Source organism: Tupaia chinensis, unplaced genomic scaffold, assembly GCF_000334495.1.
Source record: "Tupaia chinensis unplaced genomic scaffold, TupChi_1.0 Scaffold000691_1, whole genome shotgun sequence".
NCBI lineage: Eukaryota > Metazoa > Chordata > Mammalia > Scandentia > Tupaiidae > Tupaia > Tupaia belangeri.
In genome coordinates, this window is record NW_006160214.1 from 603,877 (window position 1) to 625,148 (window position 21,272).

The following is a 21,272-nucleotide window of genomic DNA, read 5'->3' on the forward strand; positions in this document are numbered from 1 at the left end:
TGACCATCCCCCCTGGGGGGTGATTTCTCACTTTCTGTCTCTATGTCTCTCTCTGTCTGGCGAGCACACGTGCCCTTATAGTGAAAACCTCTCAAAAAAAAAATTTTTTTAAAAAATAAAGACAGTGGACTCCCACATGGCCAACCGCAGTTTGAGTCCTGAAATTGGTGACTTGCTTTCTCACTTTCCCTTTCTCTTTTCAAATTAAAAATAATAATAAGTAAAATAATTCTCCAAGAAAATAAAGTGCATCTAATTTTTTAAAGTTCTCATTGTGTTTTATGGCTTTCCTTCTCAAAGATACAAAAGAAACTAAACACTGACATATTTCTTCCCATTTTATCCTTTTAGTTTCCTGTCTAGAATATGTTTATGTTTTCAAAATTTCTTTAATCATTTAATATAGGAGACACTGCTAAAGCATTTCTATCACTAACTTAAAACCTTCCTGTTGACTTCTGTTGGAGGGGTCTAAAGATAACAATTTCTCTGGGACCAGCAGTTAGCGTAATGGCTATGTTGCTGGGCTCCCATATAGTCGACTGTGGTTTGAGTCCCGGACCTGGTGGCTTAAACTCATGCCAGACACGTGTGTGGGCATGCCCAAGATCCCAAGAGGAGAACAGAAGAGAAGGGATAGCAGCCTGGCCATCTCCCCTGGGAGGTGATTTCTCGCTTTCTGTCTCTCTCTGTCTTTCTAGTGAGTGCACCCCCCCAAAGCAAAAACCCCTACAAAAAAAAAAAAAAAAAGGATAATTTCTCTTTATGCTCAATGATGTATTTGTTTTTCAAACCAAAATACAACTTTTTTTGATCATCTCAACTCCTTGGGGAGAAAAGAACATTTGAAAGTAAATACAAAAAGTGCTAATATACAATTAAAAAAGGACCAACAGCGTAATGGCTATGTTGCTAGGCTCCCATATAGTCGACTGTGGTTCGAGTCCCGGACCTGGTGGCTTAAACTCATGCCAGACATGTGTGCGGGCATGCCCAAGATCCCAAGAGGAGAACAGAAGAGAAGGGATTGCAGCCTGGCCATCTCCCCTGGCTATGTTGCTGGACTCCTCTGTAGTCGACCACGGTTCGAGTCCTGGACCCGGTGGCTTAAACTCACACCGGGAGTGTGTGTGTGCATGGCCATCCTCCCTGGGGGGGTTGATCTCTCACTTTCCATCTCTCTGCCTCTCTGTCTTTCTGGCGAGCACACGTGCCCTATGGCAAAAACCCCTCCCCCCCAAAAAAAAAAATTAAAAAATACAAACCAGAGGACCAACAGGTGGCGTGGCATAATGGTTATGTTAATAAATTCCCACATAGTTGACTGGTTCGGGTCCTGAACTCAGCAACTTAAAACTCACATTGGGTGCATGTACGTGCACACCCAAGATCTGAGAAGAGAATGGAGAAGGGATTGTGGCATGGCCATTCCTCCTGGGGGGGGTGATTTCTCACTTTCTGTTCTCTGTCTGTCTCTGTCTCTCTGGCAAGTGCACACACCCTATCACAAAAATCTCCCTCTCAAAACCAAAACCAAAAACAAAACCAGAGCAATCCAAAAGTTTGTGTGTCTGTGTGTATGAGTGTGTAAACCATAAAAAAGATGACACCTGTTAAATGAACAAAAGGAGTTTCTATAAAGATATACTCTACTTGATCAGCATTTTCCAACATTTGTTCACCAAATTTGAGATACAATAATGTATACAGTGGCATATTAAAACCAAAGTAAGGACCAGCAGTTAGCATAATGGCTATGTTGCTGAACTCCCATGTAGTCAACTGTGGTTCGAGTCCTGGACCCGGTGGCTTAAACTCATGCCGGGTGCGTGTGCATGCAAGATCCCCAGAGGAGAATGGAGGAGAAGGGATTGTGGTGAGGTCATCCCCCCTGGGGGTGATTTCTCATTTTCTGGGAACCAGCAGTTAGCGTAATGGCTATGTCACTGGACTCCCATGTAGTTGACCACGGTTCACGTCCCGGACCCAGTGGCTTAAAACTCACGCCGGGCGCGTGTGCGTGCGTGCCCAAGATCCCAAGAGGAGAATGGAGGAGAAGGGATTGCAGCGTGACCATCCCCCCTGGGGGGTGATTTCTCGCTTTCTGTCTCTATGTCTCTTTCTGTCTGTCTGGCAAGCGCATGCGCCCTCTAGCAAAAACCTCTCCAAAAAAACAAAGTAAAGAAATCTATATAGTTTTGCCTAGCTAGTTTTCTTTCAAGTTTACCATAAGTTTTTCTCTGGACAACTAGCACTCTTACAGTGTATTTCAAGGAACTACTATTCCAACAACATCACTACAGAACACACTGTATTTTTAGACGTTAATAAATTATTATTATTACCTGTTCTGGGTTCTTTCATTGGTCTACACACAGTCCATTGATTTTGATGAGGGTCATATCTTTCAATGCTTGACAAATGTGACACACCATTATGTCCACCTACCACAAAAATAAAGCCAAGCATAACACCCACGCCAAAGTGAATCCTCTTATCTGCCATGGATGCAACCATCTCCCAGGAGTCTTTACTTGGATCATAACGTTCCACACTGCAAATATTCACAAAAGAAAGAATTAATTAACAAATTCCTGTGTCACTCTTCTTGTCAAAGCAAAACTATAACCTAGCATAGTTTTAAAAGTTCAAATAAATAGGCAGACATAAAACAAGAGTAGTACATCCCAATGTTTAGATTTTACTGATAAGATTATATGGATGGGGCCAGATGGTGGTGCAATGCCCACAAGCTGACCCACAGAGGAAGGTTCTGGGTTTGCATCTAAGATCTCCCAGACACGGTGGGTACACAAACGCCCATGATCCAGGGCTGGCTGAGGCTAGGGCTAAATTATAGTATAGGGATCCTGTTACAGATGCCTCTCTTCCTCCCTTTGTTTTTCTCTCTCTCATAGAATAAATAATTTTTTTAACTAAAAAAAAAAAGAAAAGAAAAAGTTTATTGGGAAAAAAATAAGGACGATGTATGTGCAATAATAGCCACATGCTATTCCATTATATTGTACAAGTAGTATGGCATATTAATGGCATAGAACTTAGATTCACAAGACCTAGGTTCAAATACTAACGCTATATACCTAGAGCTGACTGAACCCTAGCCCTATCACTCTAGAGTAGTGAAATCTTGAATAAGTAAGTTCTTCCTGGACCAGCCCTATAGTGCAGTGGTTAAGTGCAGAGCATAGGGAGCCAGATCCCACATAGCTGACTGTACCTCAAGTTCTGGACCCTGTCATTTAAAAGACATACTAGGTGTGTCTGTATGGATGAGAAAATGAAGGGAAAAAGACTCCAGTGTGACCATGCCCTATTGGAGACATTTTCTCTCTCTCTTTCTCTCTGAGTATATGCATCCTCTGGGGGAAAGAAAATTTCCTCTTCCCTGTAAAAATTAGCATATTACACCTCTAAGAAACCGTGTAAAAATGAAGTCAAATGAGTATGTATGCTTAAGTTCTTTGAAAACGACAAATGGAATGTATATTTTTTTTAAGATTTTTAAAGCATCTTCTAAGTAAGAAAAATAGAAAAGGAAAAGATGGAAAAAATAACTATTATTTTTTTTCTTAAAGGAAAATTTATGTGATTTAAAGGAAAGAAATCACTAGATTCCATAACACAAACTTGGTAATCAAGATAACCCCAGCATGCTTGAGGAGAATTCAGGGATTTCAGTCTGCATTCCATAGAAACTCTGGCATCTCCAAGAAGCAATCTATAGAAACCCAAATCAAATTAGAATTTTCAAAAGTGCTTCCCTAAAAAAATATCAGAAGTACTTTAAGCCTATGGTTTGCCTCAAAGGGGCACAAATGCACAAAGGTAAGCTTGTTGAGCTTGTTCTGACCCAACTTTTTGAGAAAGCTTCAAGCATTTGAGATGCTATGGCATCATTCTGGAGTTCTTAATAAAGACTAAATAACTGTGTTCCTGAAAAGATGCTAGGATAAAACTCTTGCCCATTGTACAAAATCACCGTAAGAGTCAATAAGTAGCAAGACCTTAAAATTTCAAGAGCATAATCTCAAAATTAAAACACTCAAATTTTAGGGCCATAAGATGGCATAGCAATTACAGTGTGCGTGCCCAAGATCCCAGGAGGAAAATGGAAAAGGGAGACTGTGGTGTGGCCACCCCCCTGGGGATGATTTCTCACTTTCCCTCACTGTCTCTGTCTCTCTCTGGTGAACACACATGCCCTAAGGCAAAAACCTCTAAAAACAAACAAACAAAAACACCAAAAACTTAACTTTTTATCTTATACATTTTTGCCATAAGATTTTCAAAGAACAGAAATGCACGGGACCAGCAGTTAGCGTAATGGCTATGTCGCTGAACTCCCATGTAGTCGACTGTGGTTCGAGTCCCGGACCCGGTGGCTTAAAACTCATGCCGGGCGGATGTGCGTGCATGCCCAAGATCCCAAGAGGAGAATGGAGGAGAAGGGATTGCGGTGTGGCCATCCCCCCTGGGGGGTGACTTCTTGCTTTCTGTCTCTCTGTCTCTCTCTGTCTGGCGAGCGCACGCACCCTATAGCAATGCACATCTGGGGCCCAATTACTTTTCCTCAATTAAGTGAGCATAGAAGCAGGGAACACTAACTTAAAAAGAAATAAAAATCTATAAGTAAAATGCTGTCGTGTCATTACTTGCTTAGTTAACAAACCACAAGACACTCTTTTATTAAAATGCTCACAATCCAAAAAAACATATACCATGCTAATTATTATTAGAGATAATAGGTATATAGCAGGTGGTGTAGTGATTGAGAGCTCGAGACTCCCACATGGCTGACAACGGATCAAGTCCAGACCTGGTGGCTTGCTTTCTCACTTTCTCTCTCTCTCTCAATTCTTTCTCTCTCTCCCTCACTATGCTCCTCTGGTCAAATTAAAATAAATAAATAAATAAAGTTAAATAAAATAATTCTTAAAAAAATTTGTAGGATATGAATACTCAATGAAAGTTCAGAACTGTGACTGATTTCCATATAAGGAGTAATTTAATACTTTTATTTTCTCATATATTTCTCCTTTATTCAGATAATATTACAGAATACAGAAATCTCAAATTCAGACTCTAGTACAACTCAGATATATGATAACACATATATCAGAGTAAGAATTCAGAAACAGTTAAATATGGCTTTAAGTTTATAGTGTATTATATCATACAGGCATCTAAGAAACCATTTCTACTTCTTCATTAATCAATGCAACAAAAAACCATATACATATACACTAATGCCCCCCACAAAATCTAAAGTCATCTTACTTCATTTTACGTTCAGGTTTCTGAGTTTTAAAATCTAGTCCACATATACTGAATGAATAAATGTAAAATTTAACAAAAAGAATCTCATTTTTAGGTTTGTGTTAAACTCCCACATACAACAATTCAACTATACTCATGGAACAGATTAAATTTCCCAAATGCTTATGAGTATTACCTACAATTTAAAAAAATAAGTATATTCATACAGATATTGCTTAAAACTAAGAAATCATTGCTAACTGTACTTTAAAAAAAATCTAAATACTAACATACATTATTTGATTAATTAGCTAAATACCTGTTCATGTGGGCAGGCCCATACCCACCAATGGCATATATCATTCCATCCAATACAGCTGCAGCAAAACAACTTCTTGTTGTAGTCATTGGTGCCACAGGTTGCCATTTTCTTATTTTGGGAATATACTTCTCTACAGATTGTAAGTAAGACTGTCCATCATAACCACCTAGAGCATAAAGTTCTCCTGCAAGCACTACTACACCAAGGGTACTTCGACTCTCATTCATTCTCTCTAGAGAAGTCCAGGTATTTGTATCAGGATTCCAGCATTCTACTGAATTTTCATGTTTTCTGATAGTGACGCCAGGACGCACATTAGTTTCAATACCTCCTATCACATATACTTTTTGGTCTAAAACACATATTCCAAATTCATAGCGAGGAATGTTTAGGGGTGCCAAACCAATCCAGGAGTCATTCTGAGGAAAGTACATCTCCACACTAAAAAAAAAGCAGAAAAAATTAAAATTTAAAAACCAAAAAATGGCTTATAAATAGAAATATGTTAAATTTCATTAGTAATCAGAGACATGTCAATTAGAGTCATAATAAACCATGACACATTTACCAGAAATTAAAAAAAAAATTAATCAGTTATTAACAACTCTTGGCAAGAATATGGAGCAAGGAATGCATGCTCTGTGGCCGAGTGTAAACTGATATAAACTATTCTGAATAACAATCTTACATTATCTAATAAACTTGAAGATACATGCAGACCCTAATTTGGCAATTTCATGTCTATGTATCTACTGAATACCTACTATGGTCAATTCTGTACAGCATATATATGAAAATATTCACAGCAGCATAACACAATCATCTCTCCAAAGGAGAATAGATAAATAAGGTGTAGCATATCTGTCCTATAACTGAGCAATTACACTTTTAGTTGTATACCCAAGAATAATGCATGCCTATGTGTAAAGTGATGTTCATAGCAGATGTTTGACTATTTATCAACTGTAAAATAAACTGTGGCATATCACACAAGGGAATATAATAGAACAATGAAAATGAACTACAACTACATGCAAGGGGACGATACTTACACAAAAAATGTTAAGGGAAAGAAGTCAAATTCAGAATGTAGCCTATATTGTTTCATTTATATCACATTCAAAAATAGATAAAACTAATCTTTGGATTATAAACAAGGATAGTTGTTATCTTTGGGGAGTTCAGAAAGCTAAAGGGTGGCTTCTGTGTGTTGATCCTGTTCTGTTTATTTTTCTTAAATATTTAGTTTTATTTATCATTATTATTTTTAAATTTGCTACAAGGCACACAAGCTGACCACAGAGCGAGAGAGAGAGAAAGTGAGAAAGCAAGCCGCCAGGTTCAAGACTCAAAACGTGGTAGGCCATGTGAGAGTCCAGTGCCTTTACCACCATGCCACCTGCTGGCCCCCATGTTCAGTTTCTGGAATTGGTTTGTAATGTTCAATTTATAAAAATTCACTAAGTTTGCATTTGGAATCTGTATACTTTTCTGTATATATTTATCACTTAAAATTTAAAATAAAATACTTCAGGGCCAGATGGTGGTACAGTGGAAAAATGCACAATAGTCTTCAAGGCAGTTCTAGTCTGGAGACCTCCCCTGAGTATGCCAGGCATGTGTGAGTCCATGATCTGGGGTTGGCTGAAGACTGGGGTAGACTAAAGTGTAGGGACCCTGTTGCAAGCTCTCTCTCTTGTTCATGGAGAAAATAAACCTAAAAAATCGAACTTTTCAGGCCAGTTAGCGGCAAGGTGGTTAAGGCAGCTGGACCCCACATGGCTGCCTCTATGGTTCAAATTTCATATCTGGAGGCTTGAAAAATAGCTGGGGCGCACGCATGTGTATGTGCCTAAGATGCTGGAAGGAGAAGCAGAGAAGGGATTTCAGTGTGACCGTTCCCCAATGGGGGAGAGGGGTGCTTTCTTACTTTCCCTATCTCCTTCTGTCTCTCTGCTCTGGCAAGTCCATGTGCCCTCCAGCAAATGTTTTTAAAAAATTAACAATTTCATTATGAGAAGAAAAAAGTTATACTGTGCTTATGTATTATACCATACATCAATAAAAGTAAATGGAATTGTTCCTTATATAACTTCATAGATAAATTTCATAAACTTACAGTTCAATGAAAAAACATTATCTCTAAAGAGTATGTTTAATATTATTCTATTTATATGAAAATGTTTAAAATTGAATACAAAGAGTCTTCAAAAACATCTGTGAAAAAAAAAAACAGAAGTAAAGTATGAATTTTGAAACTCATGCACAGCATTTTCAAAACACATGCTCCCCATGAAGTTTTTGAAGACCTCTGCCCATGCCCACACAATCACAACCATATACCGGGACACATACATGTCAAAATTTCAATGAAAACCAAAGGGATAATGCATAGAAAATTAGGGATAGTAATTATTTCTGGAGAAAGGACAGAGATAGCACCAAAGTGGGGCACATGGGGACTCCAAAAGTACTATTAATAGTCTATCAAGCTGATTTATTTATTTACACCCTGACTGCATATTATATATGGTCTTCTGCATGTATATATATATTTCATTATTCCAGAAAAGTGTGTATATATATTTCATTACATCAAAAAAGTTGGGGAATAGTAGCTGATGCCCCCAAACTCAGTAATGTAATAGCATAAAACCATATAGTCTCTATTTAGCATGATCAAAGCACATTTTGTTCAAGTTATCGAATATCTTTTTATAGTTTTATTTCTTCCTTTTAAAAAATGTAGATTTATTTCAATGAGACCAATATATCAGAGAACAATCTGACCTTGAAAAGAGTGGCTTCAGCAAGGTGGTGGTGATAAACTTTGACTGGAGGGTTCAAGACAGAATGGGAGATAAGGAAGGGAAAACAGTGGGCATAGACAACTTTTCTAGTAATTTTTACTACAGTGAAATACAGCTGGTTCTGTAATGTGCTGCTTAAGAAGCTGGATACCACATAGCAACCACAGTTGAATCCCCAGTCTGATTTGCCCAAAACACTCAGGTACATATGTGAGTGCCCAGGATCTGACAGGCTGGAGAACTGCAGCGAGGGAATTACGGCATGATTAGACGCTTTGGAGGGGGCTCATCTCTTTCTTACTCACTCACACACTATCACAGACTAAAAAAAAATTTAAGGGTGGAATAGATATGAGGAAGCAGCTACAAAGTGGAAAAGCAATGGGACTAGAGAGGACTAACCTAGTCTGGAAGCTTATATCAGAACCTAAGTTTGTATGCTGAGGGCAATGGTGCAACATAGTGTGAGAAGATGATACAGGAGAGAAACAGGATAACTGAAAGAACAATTTCTTATGTAGAGGAGGGGGAATAGAATCTAGCAAAGTGAAGCAAAGGAATTAGTTTTAAATAAAAATAACTTGATAGATTTGGAGATGAGAATAAGAGGTAGCTCTTTCAGTTACTTCTATCTTCTCTGTAGAATTCAAGAGAAAGTAATCATCTAAATTGGAAGGTGAGAGAAAGGGGTTTGGATGTTTTTAAAGACAGAACATGTCTTAGTCCTCTTTTTTGTTGTTGTTGTTGCTTTAACAAAATATCTGAGACTGGATAATTTATAAAGAATAGAGATTTATTTCTTATAGTCTGGAGGTTGGGAAATCCAAGGAAGGAGAGCCCACATCTGGTGAGGGCTTTCTTGCTGCACCATGTAGAAGTGGAAGGGCACGCACACAAGAGAGCAAGAGATCTCTCAAGTCCTTTTATAATTGGCAATAATTCATTCATGAGGGTGTAGTCCACATCACTTGAGCACCTTCCATGGGGACTCACTACCCAACACTGTTCCCATTGGAAATTATATTTCCAACATGTGCTTTTTTTTTTTTTTAGAGGTTTTGCACTGTAGGGCATGTGCGCTTGCCAGACACAGAGAGAGAGACAGAGAGACAGAAAGTGAGAAATCCCCCCCCAGAGGGGATGGCCACGCCGCCATCCCTTCTCCTCCATTCTCCCCTCGGGATCCTGGGCACACAAGCCCGGCGTGGGTTTTAAGCCACTGGGTCCGGGACACGACCCGCAGTCGACTACGTGGGAGACCAGTGACATAGCGATTACGCTAACTGCTGGTTCCCCCAACATGTGCTTTTTTTTTTTTTTAGAGGTTTTGCACTGTAGGGCATGTGCGCTCGCCAGACAGAGAGAGAGAGACAGAGAGACAGAAAGTGAGAAATCCCCCCCCAGAGGGGATGGCCACGCCGCCATCCCTTCTCCTCCATTCTCCCCTCGGGATCCTGGGCACACAAGCCCGGCGTGGGTTTTAAGCCACTGGGTCCGGGACACGACCCGCAGTCGACTACGTGGGAGACCAGTGACATAGCGATTACGCTAACTGCTGGTTCCCCCAACATGTGCTTTTTGATGGGCATATTCAAATCATAACATCTTACCCCACCCACAAAATTCATGGTATTTTCACATGCAAAATATACATTCATTCCATCTCAATAACCCCAAAGTCTTAACTCATCTCAGCATCAACTCAAAAGCCCAAAGACCAGAGTTTCATCTAAATCAGATATGGGTGGGTGAGACTCAAAAGCACAATTTGTTCTGAGGTAAATTCCTTTCAGTTATGAGCCTGTGAAATCAAAACTGTCCACATTTCTACCAACATTCTGATCATAAGAATTCCTAAGATAATTGAGACTCTCCCTACAGCCCTTGTCGTCTGAGCCTTCATCAGAATCGTTCTTATGGCTCCATTTATGGCAATCTAATTTTTTCTAACAAATCTTCCAAATTCTTCCAGCCTCTATCCACTGCTTAGTTCTAAATATGCTTCAACATGCCCAGGTATTTGTTATAGCAATAACCTCACTTCCAGTACCAATTTTCTCTTAGCATAAAACTGGGTAATTAATTTCATATAGTTTTGGAGGCTGGAAAGCCCAAGGTTGAGGGGCCTGTATCTGGCAAAGGCCTTCTTACTGCACCATCTCATTGTGGTAGGCAGACAGGCATTGACAGCAAAAGATCAAATTCACAGTCTTCAAGACCTTTTATAATTGCCAATGATTCCTTCATGAGGATGAAGCCATAATGACCAAAAAATATTTCCCATTAGGCCATAACTTGCATTATTGCATTGGGGATTAGGTTTCCAATACATGCTTTTTTGTGGGGACACATTCAAACCACAACAAAGTAGAAGATGTGAGACAGTTCTCCCAAGAAGTGAAGGAATACAGTGATTAGGGAAATGCAGAGGGTTTTCTGGGGAATGCTGAGGGCCCCAAATGAGACCAGTTAAGATGGGTATGTGTATTTCCTCTAGCTACATTCAACTGCTCAGGTGTAGCCAAGGCATAAGTGGAGAACTGAATTCAAGCTCATGAGTATGACAGAGTGACAGAACAGCAAGGGAGCCATGGGTGTATTCTTAGGAATGATGACAGGGATTTCCTTGAGCAAGCTGGGGGAGCAGTGGTGAGAACATGTGGTGCTTGATGATCAGTTAGTTCTACTGATTAATGATAGAGCCAACAGATAAAAATCCTGAAAGGAATAAATCACTGAGTGAGTATACTGAAATAAGCTGGTAAAAGAGGGGGTGGTTGGAGACTAGAATTTCTGAAACCAAGAATCTTGAATGGACTGAAGTCACTGGTAATGACAAAGGCTGGCACCTGAAGTAGCAATAGTTTCAGGAGCCTGAATCCCTGACCTATGAGCTCTGAGTTAACTCCAAGTGAATTGCTAAACACCCAGTTAGTGTTAGAGAATTGGCAAACTGGATGGTGTTAAGAAAAAACCTTTCAGTGGTGATAAAACTACAAACAAGGATGGATTATCGTGAATTTCTGGAGATGATTTAGGTAAATAGATACAACATATAGTGACTTTATTCTTTTTGGTCATTTGAGAGTAAATGGTAATCACCTCTAAGGAGAGTTTCTTTCCTGGAATTAGTCCAGCAGTTTAGTGTTGAGCTGAGTGATGCTATGAGTGTTGTGATTAAAAGGTCCATTTGATATTTCATATATTTACATAATTATTAAAACAAGCTTTCAGTGTATTGCCATCCTTATGACCCTGTTTAAGTAGAAAAAATACTGTTTTCAGAGATTCCCTAATTTCCTCAATACACCTACCCAATCCCTATTTTCTTTTAGCAAACATCCTATCAGTAAGGAAAAAAAAAAAGAGGCCCATGGGTCAGGCTCTCTTAAATCCTTACTCTCACTACTCCCTTTACCAGTAATTCTACCTTTTATTTTTTTGAGAGGTTTTTGCTATAGGGCGTGTGCACTCACCAGAAAGACAGAGACAGAGAGACAGAAAGTGAGAAATTACCCCTCGGGGGGGATGGCCATGCTGCAATCCCTTCTCCTCCATTCTGCTCTCAGGATCTTGGGCACGTACACACACATATCCGGTGTGAGTTTTAAACCACCAGGTCCGGGACTTGAACCGCGGTCGACTACATGGGAGTCCAGCGACATAGCCATTACGCTAGCTGCTGGTACCATAATTCTACCCTTTTATAAGAATCTATCTTTCTCCTATTGAAAACCTTCTATCCTTTTTCCTAATTCTATGATTGATTGGAGGGGTTTTTGTTATAGGGCGCATGCGCTTGCCAGAAAGACAGAGACAGACAGAGAAACAAAAAGCGAGAAATCACCCCCCAGGGGAGATGGCCACATTACAATCCCTTCTCCTCCATTCTCCTCTTGGGATCTTGGGCACGCATGCACATGTGCCCAGCGTGAGTTTAAGCCGCCGGGTCCGGGACTCGAACCGTGGTCGACTACATGGGAGTCCAGTGACATAGCCATTATGCCAACTGTTGGTCCCCATCTCTCTTTTTTAAGGATTATTTATTAAACTTTATGTATTTATATATTTTTATTTGACCAGAGAGGGACAGAGTGAGAGACAGAGAGGGAAAGTGAGAAAGTAAGCCACCAGGTCCGGGACTTGAACCGCGGATGGCCATGTGGGAGTCCAGCACTCTTAACTACCACGCCACCTGCCAGCCCCATGATTCTATCTCTTTATATTTTCGCTAAGATCTTCCTCTAAATGAGCAATGATCATTCCTCTATCTTATACCTCTACCCTATCCTGTTTTACTGGTATGTGATTATAAACATGCTCCCTGTCTCTCTCTTCAAAAACATAGTAAAATCAAACAAAAACTTACCCTGACTCTATTAGTTATTACCTTAGCTCACTTCTGGTTTCTGCCATGATTCATTTGTTTTATACAATTGTTTACTTATTTATTCACTTATTATTATTATTCAATTTGCTATAGGTTATGAGCACTCACCAGAGAAAGAGAGATAGAGGGAAAGTGATAAAGGAAGCCATCATGTCTGGAATTCAAACTACAGCCAGCCTTGTGAGAATTCAGTGCATTAACACCATACCACCTGCTGGCCCCATCTACCATGATTCTTAAAATAGTCTTCATTGACAATCTATTTTCTTATTTTTTTTATTCACTGTAACATATCTACGGCATTCCTACAACTCTGCTGAAATTATACCACCAAAGCCACTAACAATCTCTATGGTCAAGTTTAACAACACTCTTCATCCTTATCTTTCAGGACCTTTCCACTGCATTTTTACATTATTGATCACTTTCTTGACACACTTAAATTATTTGGTTTTTATGACACTATTCTCATATTTCTCCTACCTCTAAAATTATTTTTGCTATCTCATACTAAATATTAATTTCCCAAGTTTTCATTTATGAACCAATCCCTTTTCCTTTCTGTGTTCTCACTAGGCAGCCAAGAAGTTCATTAAGGGCTGGCCTCATGGTGTAGTGATGACGTTCTCCTCAGGAGAGGTCAGCTCCCACATGGTAACCATATACTGGATCACTGGTCCTCAGCCTGAAACACACCAGCACATACGTGAGTGCCCAGAATCTGATGGGCTGGAGGAAGATCTGTGTGATCAAACCTGGAGGGTGCTCCCCACCCCCTCTCTTGTGAGCATATGTATGAATACACAGGCTCTATCATGAATACAGGGGGAAAAAAAAAGACATTTAAAAACCAAACCAAACCAAACCCTAAAGACTTACGGCTTTATGCTTCTAAATTATACTATATGCTGATGACTTCCAAATTTCTAGCACTGATTTTTTTTTTTTTCTATAGGTGCATATGTTTGTCAGAGAGAAAGAAAGAGAGAAAGCATCCCCAGGATGACCATGCCACAATCCTTTCTCCTCCATTTTCTTCTCAAGATTTTTGGCATGCATGCACATGCCTCGTGAGTTTTTCAAGCCACTGCATAAGGGACTTGGACTGTGGAGTTGGCTATGTGGGAACGAGCACCTACCACCATGCCACCTGCTGGCCCTGATCTCTTTTCTTGAGCTGTGCACTCATATCCAGCTAGCAGTAAAAATCCTTTACTTGATTTCAATAGTCACTTCAAAGTCAATAAATTCCAAGCTAAACACATTATATTCTCTCTTAAAGTGGCTCCTTTTCCTTACCTTCTCTCTTGGCATAAAGCCATCTATCCACTCATCTAGTCAAGAAATCTCACTCATTTTTGATTCTCCTCTCACTATGTGTCACCCTTATGTAAGTTGAAACACTCAGATTGTCAATTTACTCTCTTAAAACATTAATTAAATGAATTAATCTTTACTACTTCTACACTAATCCAGAATCTCATAATTTTTTACCTGTAGTTCTCTCTAATAACTCCTTATCTAATGCTATGATACTAATCCTGGTCCCTCAATCTTTCTCCATAAAGCAGTCAGATAATCCTATATCCAAATCTGATCATTTCTCTACCCTTCTTGAAACAGTTTTGCATGGGAACCAGCAGTTAGAGAAATGGCTATGTCGCTGGACTCCCACGTAGTCAACCGTGGTTTGCATCCCACACCTGGTGGCTTAAAACTCATGCTGGGCGTGTGTGCGTGCATGCCCAAGATCCCGAGAGGAGAAGGGATTGCGGCGTGACCATCTTCCCTGGGGGGTGATTTCTCACTTTGTCTCTAATGTCTCTGTCTGTCTGGCGAGCGCATGCGCCCTATAGCAAAAATCTCTCTCTCAAAAAAAAAAAAAAAAAAAAACCAACCCAGTTTTGCAACCAACATAAAAATCTCTTCACCATGACATACAATAACTTCTTTGACTTGGTTTGTACTGACCACTGCTTGACACTTATTGAACAGAACTTCATACTTCTGAATACCAAACAGCTTTTGGTTTTCTGCATATCCCATACTGTATCATGTCATTGTGCCTTTGCACATTTCCTGTGACCTTACCCCTTTTTTCACTTGGCTCTCGCTCAGCCTTCATACTCAGCTGGAACATTAACTTCTCTACAAAATCCTCTCCTAAGTCCCCCAGGTGGATAAAAGCTGTTCATTACTACTTCCACAGAATTATCTTTATCTCATTAACACTATGTATTATAATTACCTATTTATATATTTGTCTCCTTTACTAAATTTTTATTTATTTATTTATTTCGGAGAGGTTTTTGCTATAGGGCACTTGCACTCACCAGAGACAGATAGAGACAGAAAGTGAGAAATCACCCTCCAGGGAGAATGGCCACACCGCAATCCCTTCTCCTCCATTCTCGGGATCTTGGACACGCACGTTCACATGCCCAGTGAGAAATTTAAGCTACCGGGTCCCATGGTCGACTACATGGTAGTCCAGTGACATAGCCATTACGCCAACTGCTGGTCCCACTACTAAATTATAAACTTGTTGAAGGTTCATTATCTAGCGATGTGTCAGATGCACAAGTGATCAATATTTTTGTAGAATTAAACTGAATGATCATTAAGGTTGGTTTCAATTTTTCCAGAGTTACAAACAATGCTGCAAATAAACAGCTTTGTCCAAATAGCATGTCAACGTATAAATGTTACTTACACAGTGCCCTGAATCAGGAGGTGGCAAACTAAAGGTCATGGGCTGAGTTCAGTCCACTAGTTATTTCTGTCAATAAAGTTTTATTTTAATATATCTACGGTCACTCATTTATGTATACCATCCATGTCTACTCTCACATTCCAGTTGCACAGCTGAGTAGATATGACAAAGACCATATGGTCCACCAAGTCTAAAATATTTAGTATTTGGCTGTTTATAGAAAAATTCTGACAACTTGAGCTCTAAATGATTAGAAAAAAGTTTCTTTTCTTTTTTTTTCTTTCTTTTCTGGGAGAGATTTTCATTATAGGGCGTGTACGCTCACCAGACAGACAGAGACATAGAGACAGAAAGCGAGAAATCACCCCTGAGGGGGATGGTCACGCCGCAATCCCTTCTCCTCCATTCTCCTCTCGGGATCTTGGGCACACATGCACATGCACCCGGCATGTGTTTTAAGCCACCGGGTTCAGGACGTGAACCACGGTCGACTACTTGGGAGTCCAGCGACATAGCCATTACGCTAACTGCTGGTTTCTTAGAAAAAAACTTTTTAAAAAGAATTATTTTATTTAGGGACCAGCAGTTGGTGTAATGGCTATGTTGCTGGACTCCCATGTAGTCGACCACAGTTCGAGTTCCAGACTTGGCTTAAACTCATGCCAGGCATGTGTGAGTACATGCCCAAGATCCTGAGGGGAGAATGGAGGAGAAGAGATTGTGGTGTGGCCACCCCCCCGGGGGGAGGGTGATTTTTCATTTTCTGTCTCTCTGTCTCTGTCTTTCTGGCAAGCGCATGGGCCCGAGAGCAAAAACTTCTCCAAAAAGACAACAAAAACAAAATAATTTTTTATTTAACCTTATTTATTTATTTTAATTTGACCAGAGAGGGACAGAGAAGGAGAGATACAGCAAGCAAGTGAGATAGAGAGAGAGAGAGAGAGCACGTGAGGAGGGAGGAAAAATGAGAAAGCAAGCCACCAGGTCTGGAACTCGAACCATGGTTGGCCATGTAGGAGTGCAGTGCCCTTAACCACCACACTAACTGCTGGCCCCAGAAAAAGTTTGTACTATTGTCTTTATAATTTTTTTTACACTGGGGCCAGCAGGTAGCATGGTGGTGAAGGCACTGGACTCCCACATGATGGACAGTGGTTTGAGTCTTGGACCTAGAGGACTGTCGACTTACTTTCCATTTCTCTTTCTGACCGGTCAAATTAAAAAATAAATAGTTGGAACCAGCAGTTAGCCTAATGGCTATGTTGCTGGACTCCCATGTAGTCGACCGCAGTTCGCGTCCCGGACCTGGTGGCTTAAAACCCACACCGGGCGCGTGTGCGTGCATGCCCAAGATCCCGAGAGGAGAATGGAGGAGAAGGGATTGCGGCGTGACCATCCCCCCTGGGAGGGTGATTTCTCGCTTTCTGTCTCTCTGTCTGTCTCTGTCTGGCGAGTGCACGTGCCCTATAGTGAAAAACCTCTCAAAAAATAAATAAATAAATAGTTAACAACAAATAAAATTAAATAATTCATTAAAAGTCTTTACACTAAAGAAAATACATTTGCACATCAGGTCTACAATTTATATCAGTATCCTATTTTTTCTCAATCATTTGGTGGTTCTTCTGATAGTTTCCATTCAAAGATAATCTTGTTTCTAGTCTGCCCTTATTACATACGTCCAGCTCTCTTCTTTAGTGTCTTCTAATACAGCTAACAGAAGTAAATCACCTCTGATCTGGTTTGACACATCACGCGCACACACACACACACACACACACACACACACATATATATTTCCAGAAAGAAATTGAAAAAAAAAAAAGACTTAAAAATGGAAAAACAAGTAACGAGTAACTAGAGTATAAAGTGTGCATGCTTGGGGTTTGGTAAATAATTGAAATTATTATAGAAAATGCTTGATGATATGATTAAGACAACAACATTAGTATTTCAGGAAGAAAAGGAAAAAAAGAAGCAAACAAAGAAAAGCGAAAAGGAAAATAAAACTATTTTTAAAGTATTGAAAATTAGCACATTTTAAAAGTATAAAATCTGTTAGCATCTCTTTTTTAAGAAAGCCTCTATTTACCTATCCAAACAGGCAAAGAGTCCAGATTTTCCTCCTACCGCACAAAGTACTTTGGGAGCACAGCGAGGTCGTGTCATCAAGACTGTCTGATGAGAGAGTCTATGTTCGGGCATAAAGTGGTACTTCAGGGCTTCATTCAAAAGATGTTTACAAGTGCGATCATCACGGATAAGATGATTTGCTTCATATAGTCTTGTGAGGAACTTAACACTCAGTAATGGTAATCGTACACTGTTTAGTAGCTGTGCTAAGTATTTCTGACGTTCTTGTACATCATACTTGATCCAAGACTCTAATGCATAAAAAACAGTCTCTTCGGTAGCTACATTCAAACAATCATTTGAAACAATTTCATCCAAATCAGCATGTGTAAGCTCAAAAAACTCTTCTGTCTGGCAAACAGCTTCAAAATTCTGACATATATATTTAGTGGCTGCCAAATAAAGATCACGACAACCATAGGTCTCTGCAAAACGAGAAATTCCAATACAGTTACCAGGATCGAGTTGGCTTTCAAGAAAAGCACAACATTCTTTAAGTACAAGTTTTATTTGGAGTAAGTTTGCTGCTGGAAGGAGAGATTCAACTGTGTCCTGAGAAATAAAAACAGTCCCTGTGTAGGCATACTCCACAATGGCCTGGAGGGCAGTTTCATCAATGCACTGAAATTCAACCTCACTGTTCTCTTTTTCAGAAAGGTTTCCAGTGAACATAGCTTTGAAATATGGGCTGATGCTGGCAAGTACCACCTTGTGAGCATGAATTTTAACATCACCTACTCGAAGAATGATGTCACAGAGTTCGTGATGCTGACGAAGAAGATTCAAGCCCTGCAGAAGTTGTTCAGAATGTAAGTGGGTTAAGTTAGCAAGCATGTAGGTCGGGGATGTGTGGTCCATCTAGAGAAAAACAAAGACAGACAGTTATTTCAAAATAATCTTGCCGATGTGACTCCATTTTTTAAATAGTACAGAATAAATCAGACTTGCTATTTATTTGCCTGTTTATTCATTTTTAAATAGTTCACGCTAAACATAGAAGGGAAGCTTTTAGAGTTAGAAGGAATTTAAGTCATAACATTTAACTCCTTTATCATAGATATTAGGAAATAAGGCCCAGACAGTTACATGTGGGTCCCAAACGATAATGGTCTCTGGACAACAGACTTTTGAACCAAAACTCTGTCAACTCTTTCATCCTGCTTTCTTTCATTAAATTTAAGTCTCAAGTTTTACTGAAACAAAATGCAAACATGGAGGGGGGGGGATGCCTTGCTTAATGTATTTTCTCAGTAATACCAATGCCTGCCAATCAGCAGATGTTTAATTAGGAAAAAAAACTGTTACCTCAATTACTTTAGCCAGAACTTTAATAACTGCTTTAATAAATAGTGCTAAATTTAACAAAGGTAGCATTCCCATCAATTAATTCAACAATGGCAATAAAACTACTTTGAACAGATCCAATGTTCTACAATGAGAGCAGTTAAAGCTCACTTATTGATCTGTACCACAGTCACTCAACTCTTTATCATAAATGCAGATCATACACACACAATCTAGTTGCCTTTTGTGCTTTTGGAAGATGAAAAAGAATCAAAATAGGAGAGAAGAAAGAGATGAAAAAGAAAATAAGTGGAAAAGAGCTGTGGTGGACTGAATAATGGCTCCGCAAACTACACTCATACCCTAAATCCTGAAACATGTGAAAGTTACATTACACAGCAAAAAAGGACTTTGCAGATGTGAATATGGATTTTGAGATGGGAAGATTATCCTAGATTTTAGGTAGGGCCTAAATATAAACAACATGTATCTTATAGGAACACAGAGGGAGATTTGATACAAATGAGGAGAAGGCCCAACGACTACAAAGGCAGAGACAGAGTGCTACAGCCAGAAATCAAGGAGTGCTGGCAGCCTCTAGAAGCTAGAAGAGTCAGGTACAGATATTCCCCTAGAGCCTCCAAGAAAGAGCAGGACCCTGCTACCTTAATTTTAGCTCACTGACACTCTTTTCAGATTTTGAGCTTCCAGAATGATTAAGAGGTTAAGTAACTTTGTTGTTTTAAGCAACTGAGTTTGTGGTAATTTGTTACAGTAGCTGTAAGAAATTAACCACATGGTGTGTAATCCGTTACTGTGTTGCCAAGAAGAAATACCAGAGACTGGGTGATTTATAAAGAATAGAAGTTTATTTGACTCAATTCTGGTAGACGGAAAGTCTCAAGGCATAAGGCTAGAATCTGGCTAGTCTTTGCTACATCACAACAGAGCACAAAGCAGAAAGGACAGCCAAGGAATGCAAAGATAAGGCAATTTGTGGGAAGCCATCTTACTTTTAAAGCAACTTGCTCTTACAAGTTCCAAAAGAGTTAAGAACTCAACTCTCTCCCACGAGATGTCAGTAATCTGTGCACAAGGGTGGTGGTTCCATGATACAAACTCTGTTCAATGGGCCCACCTCTAAAGATTCCACCTCTCAACACCATTACATTGGGGACCAGGCTTCCAGCACATGGGCCTTTGGGGGACAAACCATATCCAAATGATAGTACATGGATATGGATATTTCAGAATGAACCAGAGCAGTTGCTTAGGGGAAAAAAAAAAAAAAGAAAGAAAAGAAACAAAAAACCATTTATACAATATGAACTGTTTCACCCTTGTCTTATTCCTATTTCAAACATATGTTACGGGGGGGGGGGTAACAAAAAAGTGAAGGATTTGGTTCTTAAATGCATTATCAAATTAATCCACACATTTTGAACACATAAATACAGTAGGACTAGGAGAGTAAAGTACTTCTTTCCTGGGCATTTTTAAGTGGAAAAATCCAAATGCTGAAACTTTGAATTTCATCGATTCTCAACTATTTCACACCGAATTTTATTTTAGTTTTAAAAAATTATGTTAAGATAGTCATATTTCAGTTGATGTCAACCTCCACTTCTGATCTCTCCAAATACTGGGTTGTCAGAAAAGTCATAATGAATTTTTTCGTTTCTCTATGCCAAAATGTATTACGACTTTTCTGACAACCCAATAATTCTACATACATCTAACAGAGTAATTCTCAAGTACTATTTCAATCATGGAAGAACAAGTTTCAAGGTACTTGAGTCTTTCAATAAGTACTTTCTTCTAGCACAGACTATGGATAAGATGATATTAAGCAGAAGGCACAAGTTAAGATATGGATATGTTGTGTTGCATTTGTTACAGTGTTGACTTTTTAAAAATCTATCTACTTCTAGGCTCATTTTTTAAGAAAGTTAGTATCTACACTGAAACACTCTTTTCTTTTTGGAGAGGTTTTTGCTATAGGGCACGTGCACTCAACAGAAAGAGAGAAACAGTGAGACAGAAAGTGAGAAATTGCCCCCAGGGGGATGGTCATGCCACAATCCCTTCTCTTCCTTTCTCCTCTTAGGCTCTTGGCACGCGCCTGGCGTGAGTTTAAGCCACTGGGTCCGGGACTTGAACTGCGATCAACTACATGGGAGTCCAGCGACACAGCCATTATGCTATCTGCTAGTCCCTGAAAAGTCCTTTATTTTCATAAACAGGAAAGGTAAGTAGATACAAAAAATTGGTGATGAGGTTAAGAAAGTAGTTCCAGCTACTTTACATCTAGTTAACTTTATCTTCTCTCAACTTCATTTTACA

The 21,272-nt window shown here is 39.5% G+C and overlaps 1 protein-coding gene across 2 annotated transcripts in view; it reads right to left on the minus strand.

Annotated features, from left to right (window-relative positions):
- Positions 1-21,272, minus strand: part of KLHL28 (kelch like family member 28) — a 39,284-nt gene that overhangs the window by 7,694 nt on the left and 10,318 nt on the right. For both annotated transcript variants that reach the window (XM_006160596.3, XM_006160598.3), the window contains 3 exons: positions 17,605-18,503; positions 5,597-6,040; positions 2,346-2,554 (listed from right to left, as the gene is read on the minus strand). In XM_006160596.3, the coding sequence (XP_006160658.1) occupies positions 2,346-2,554; positions 5,597-6,040; positions 17,605-18,503 (1,552 nt within the window). The remainder of the gene's footprint in view (positions 1-2,345; positions 2,555-5,596; positions 6,041-17,604; positions 18,504-21,272) is intronic.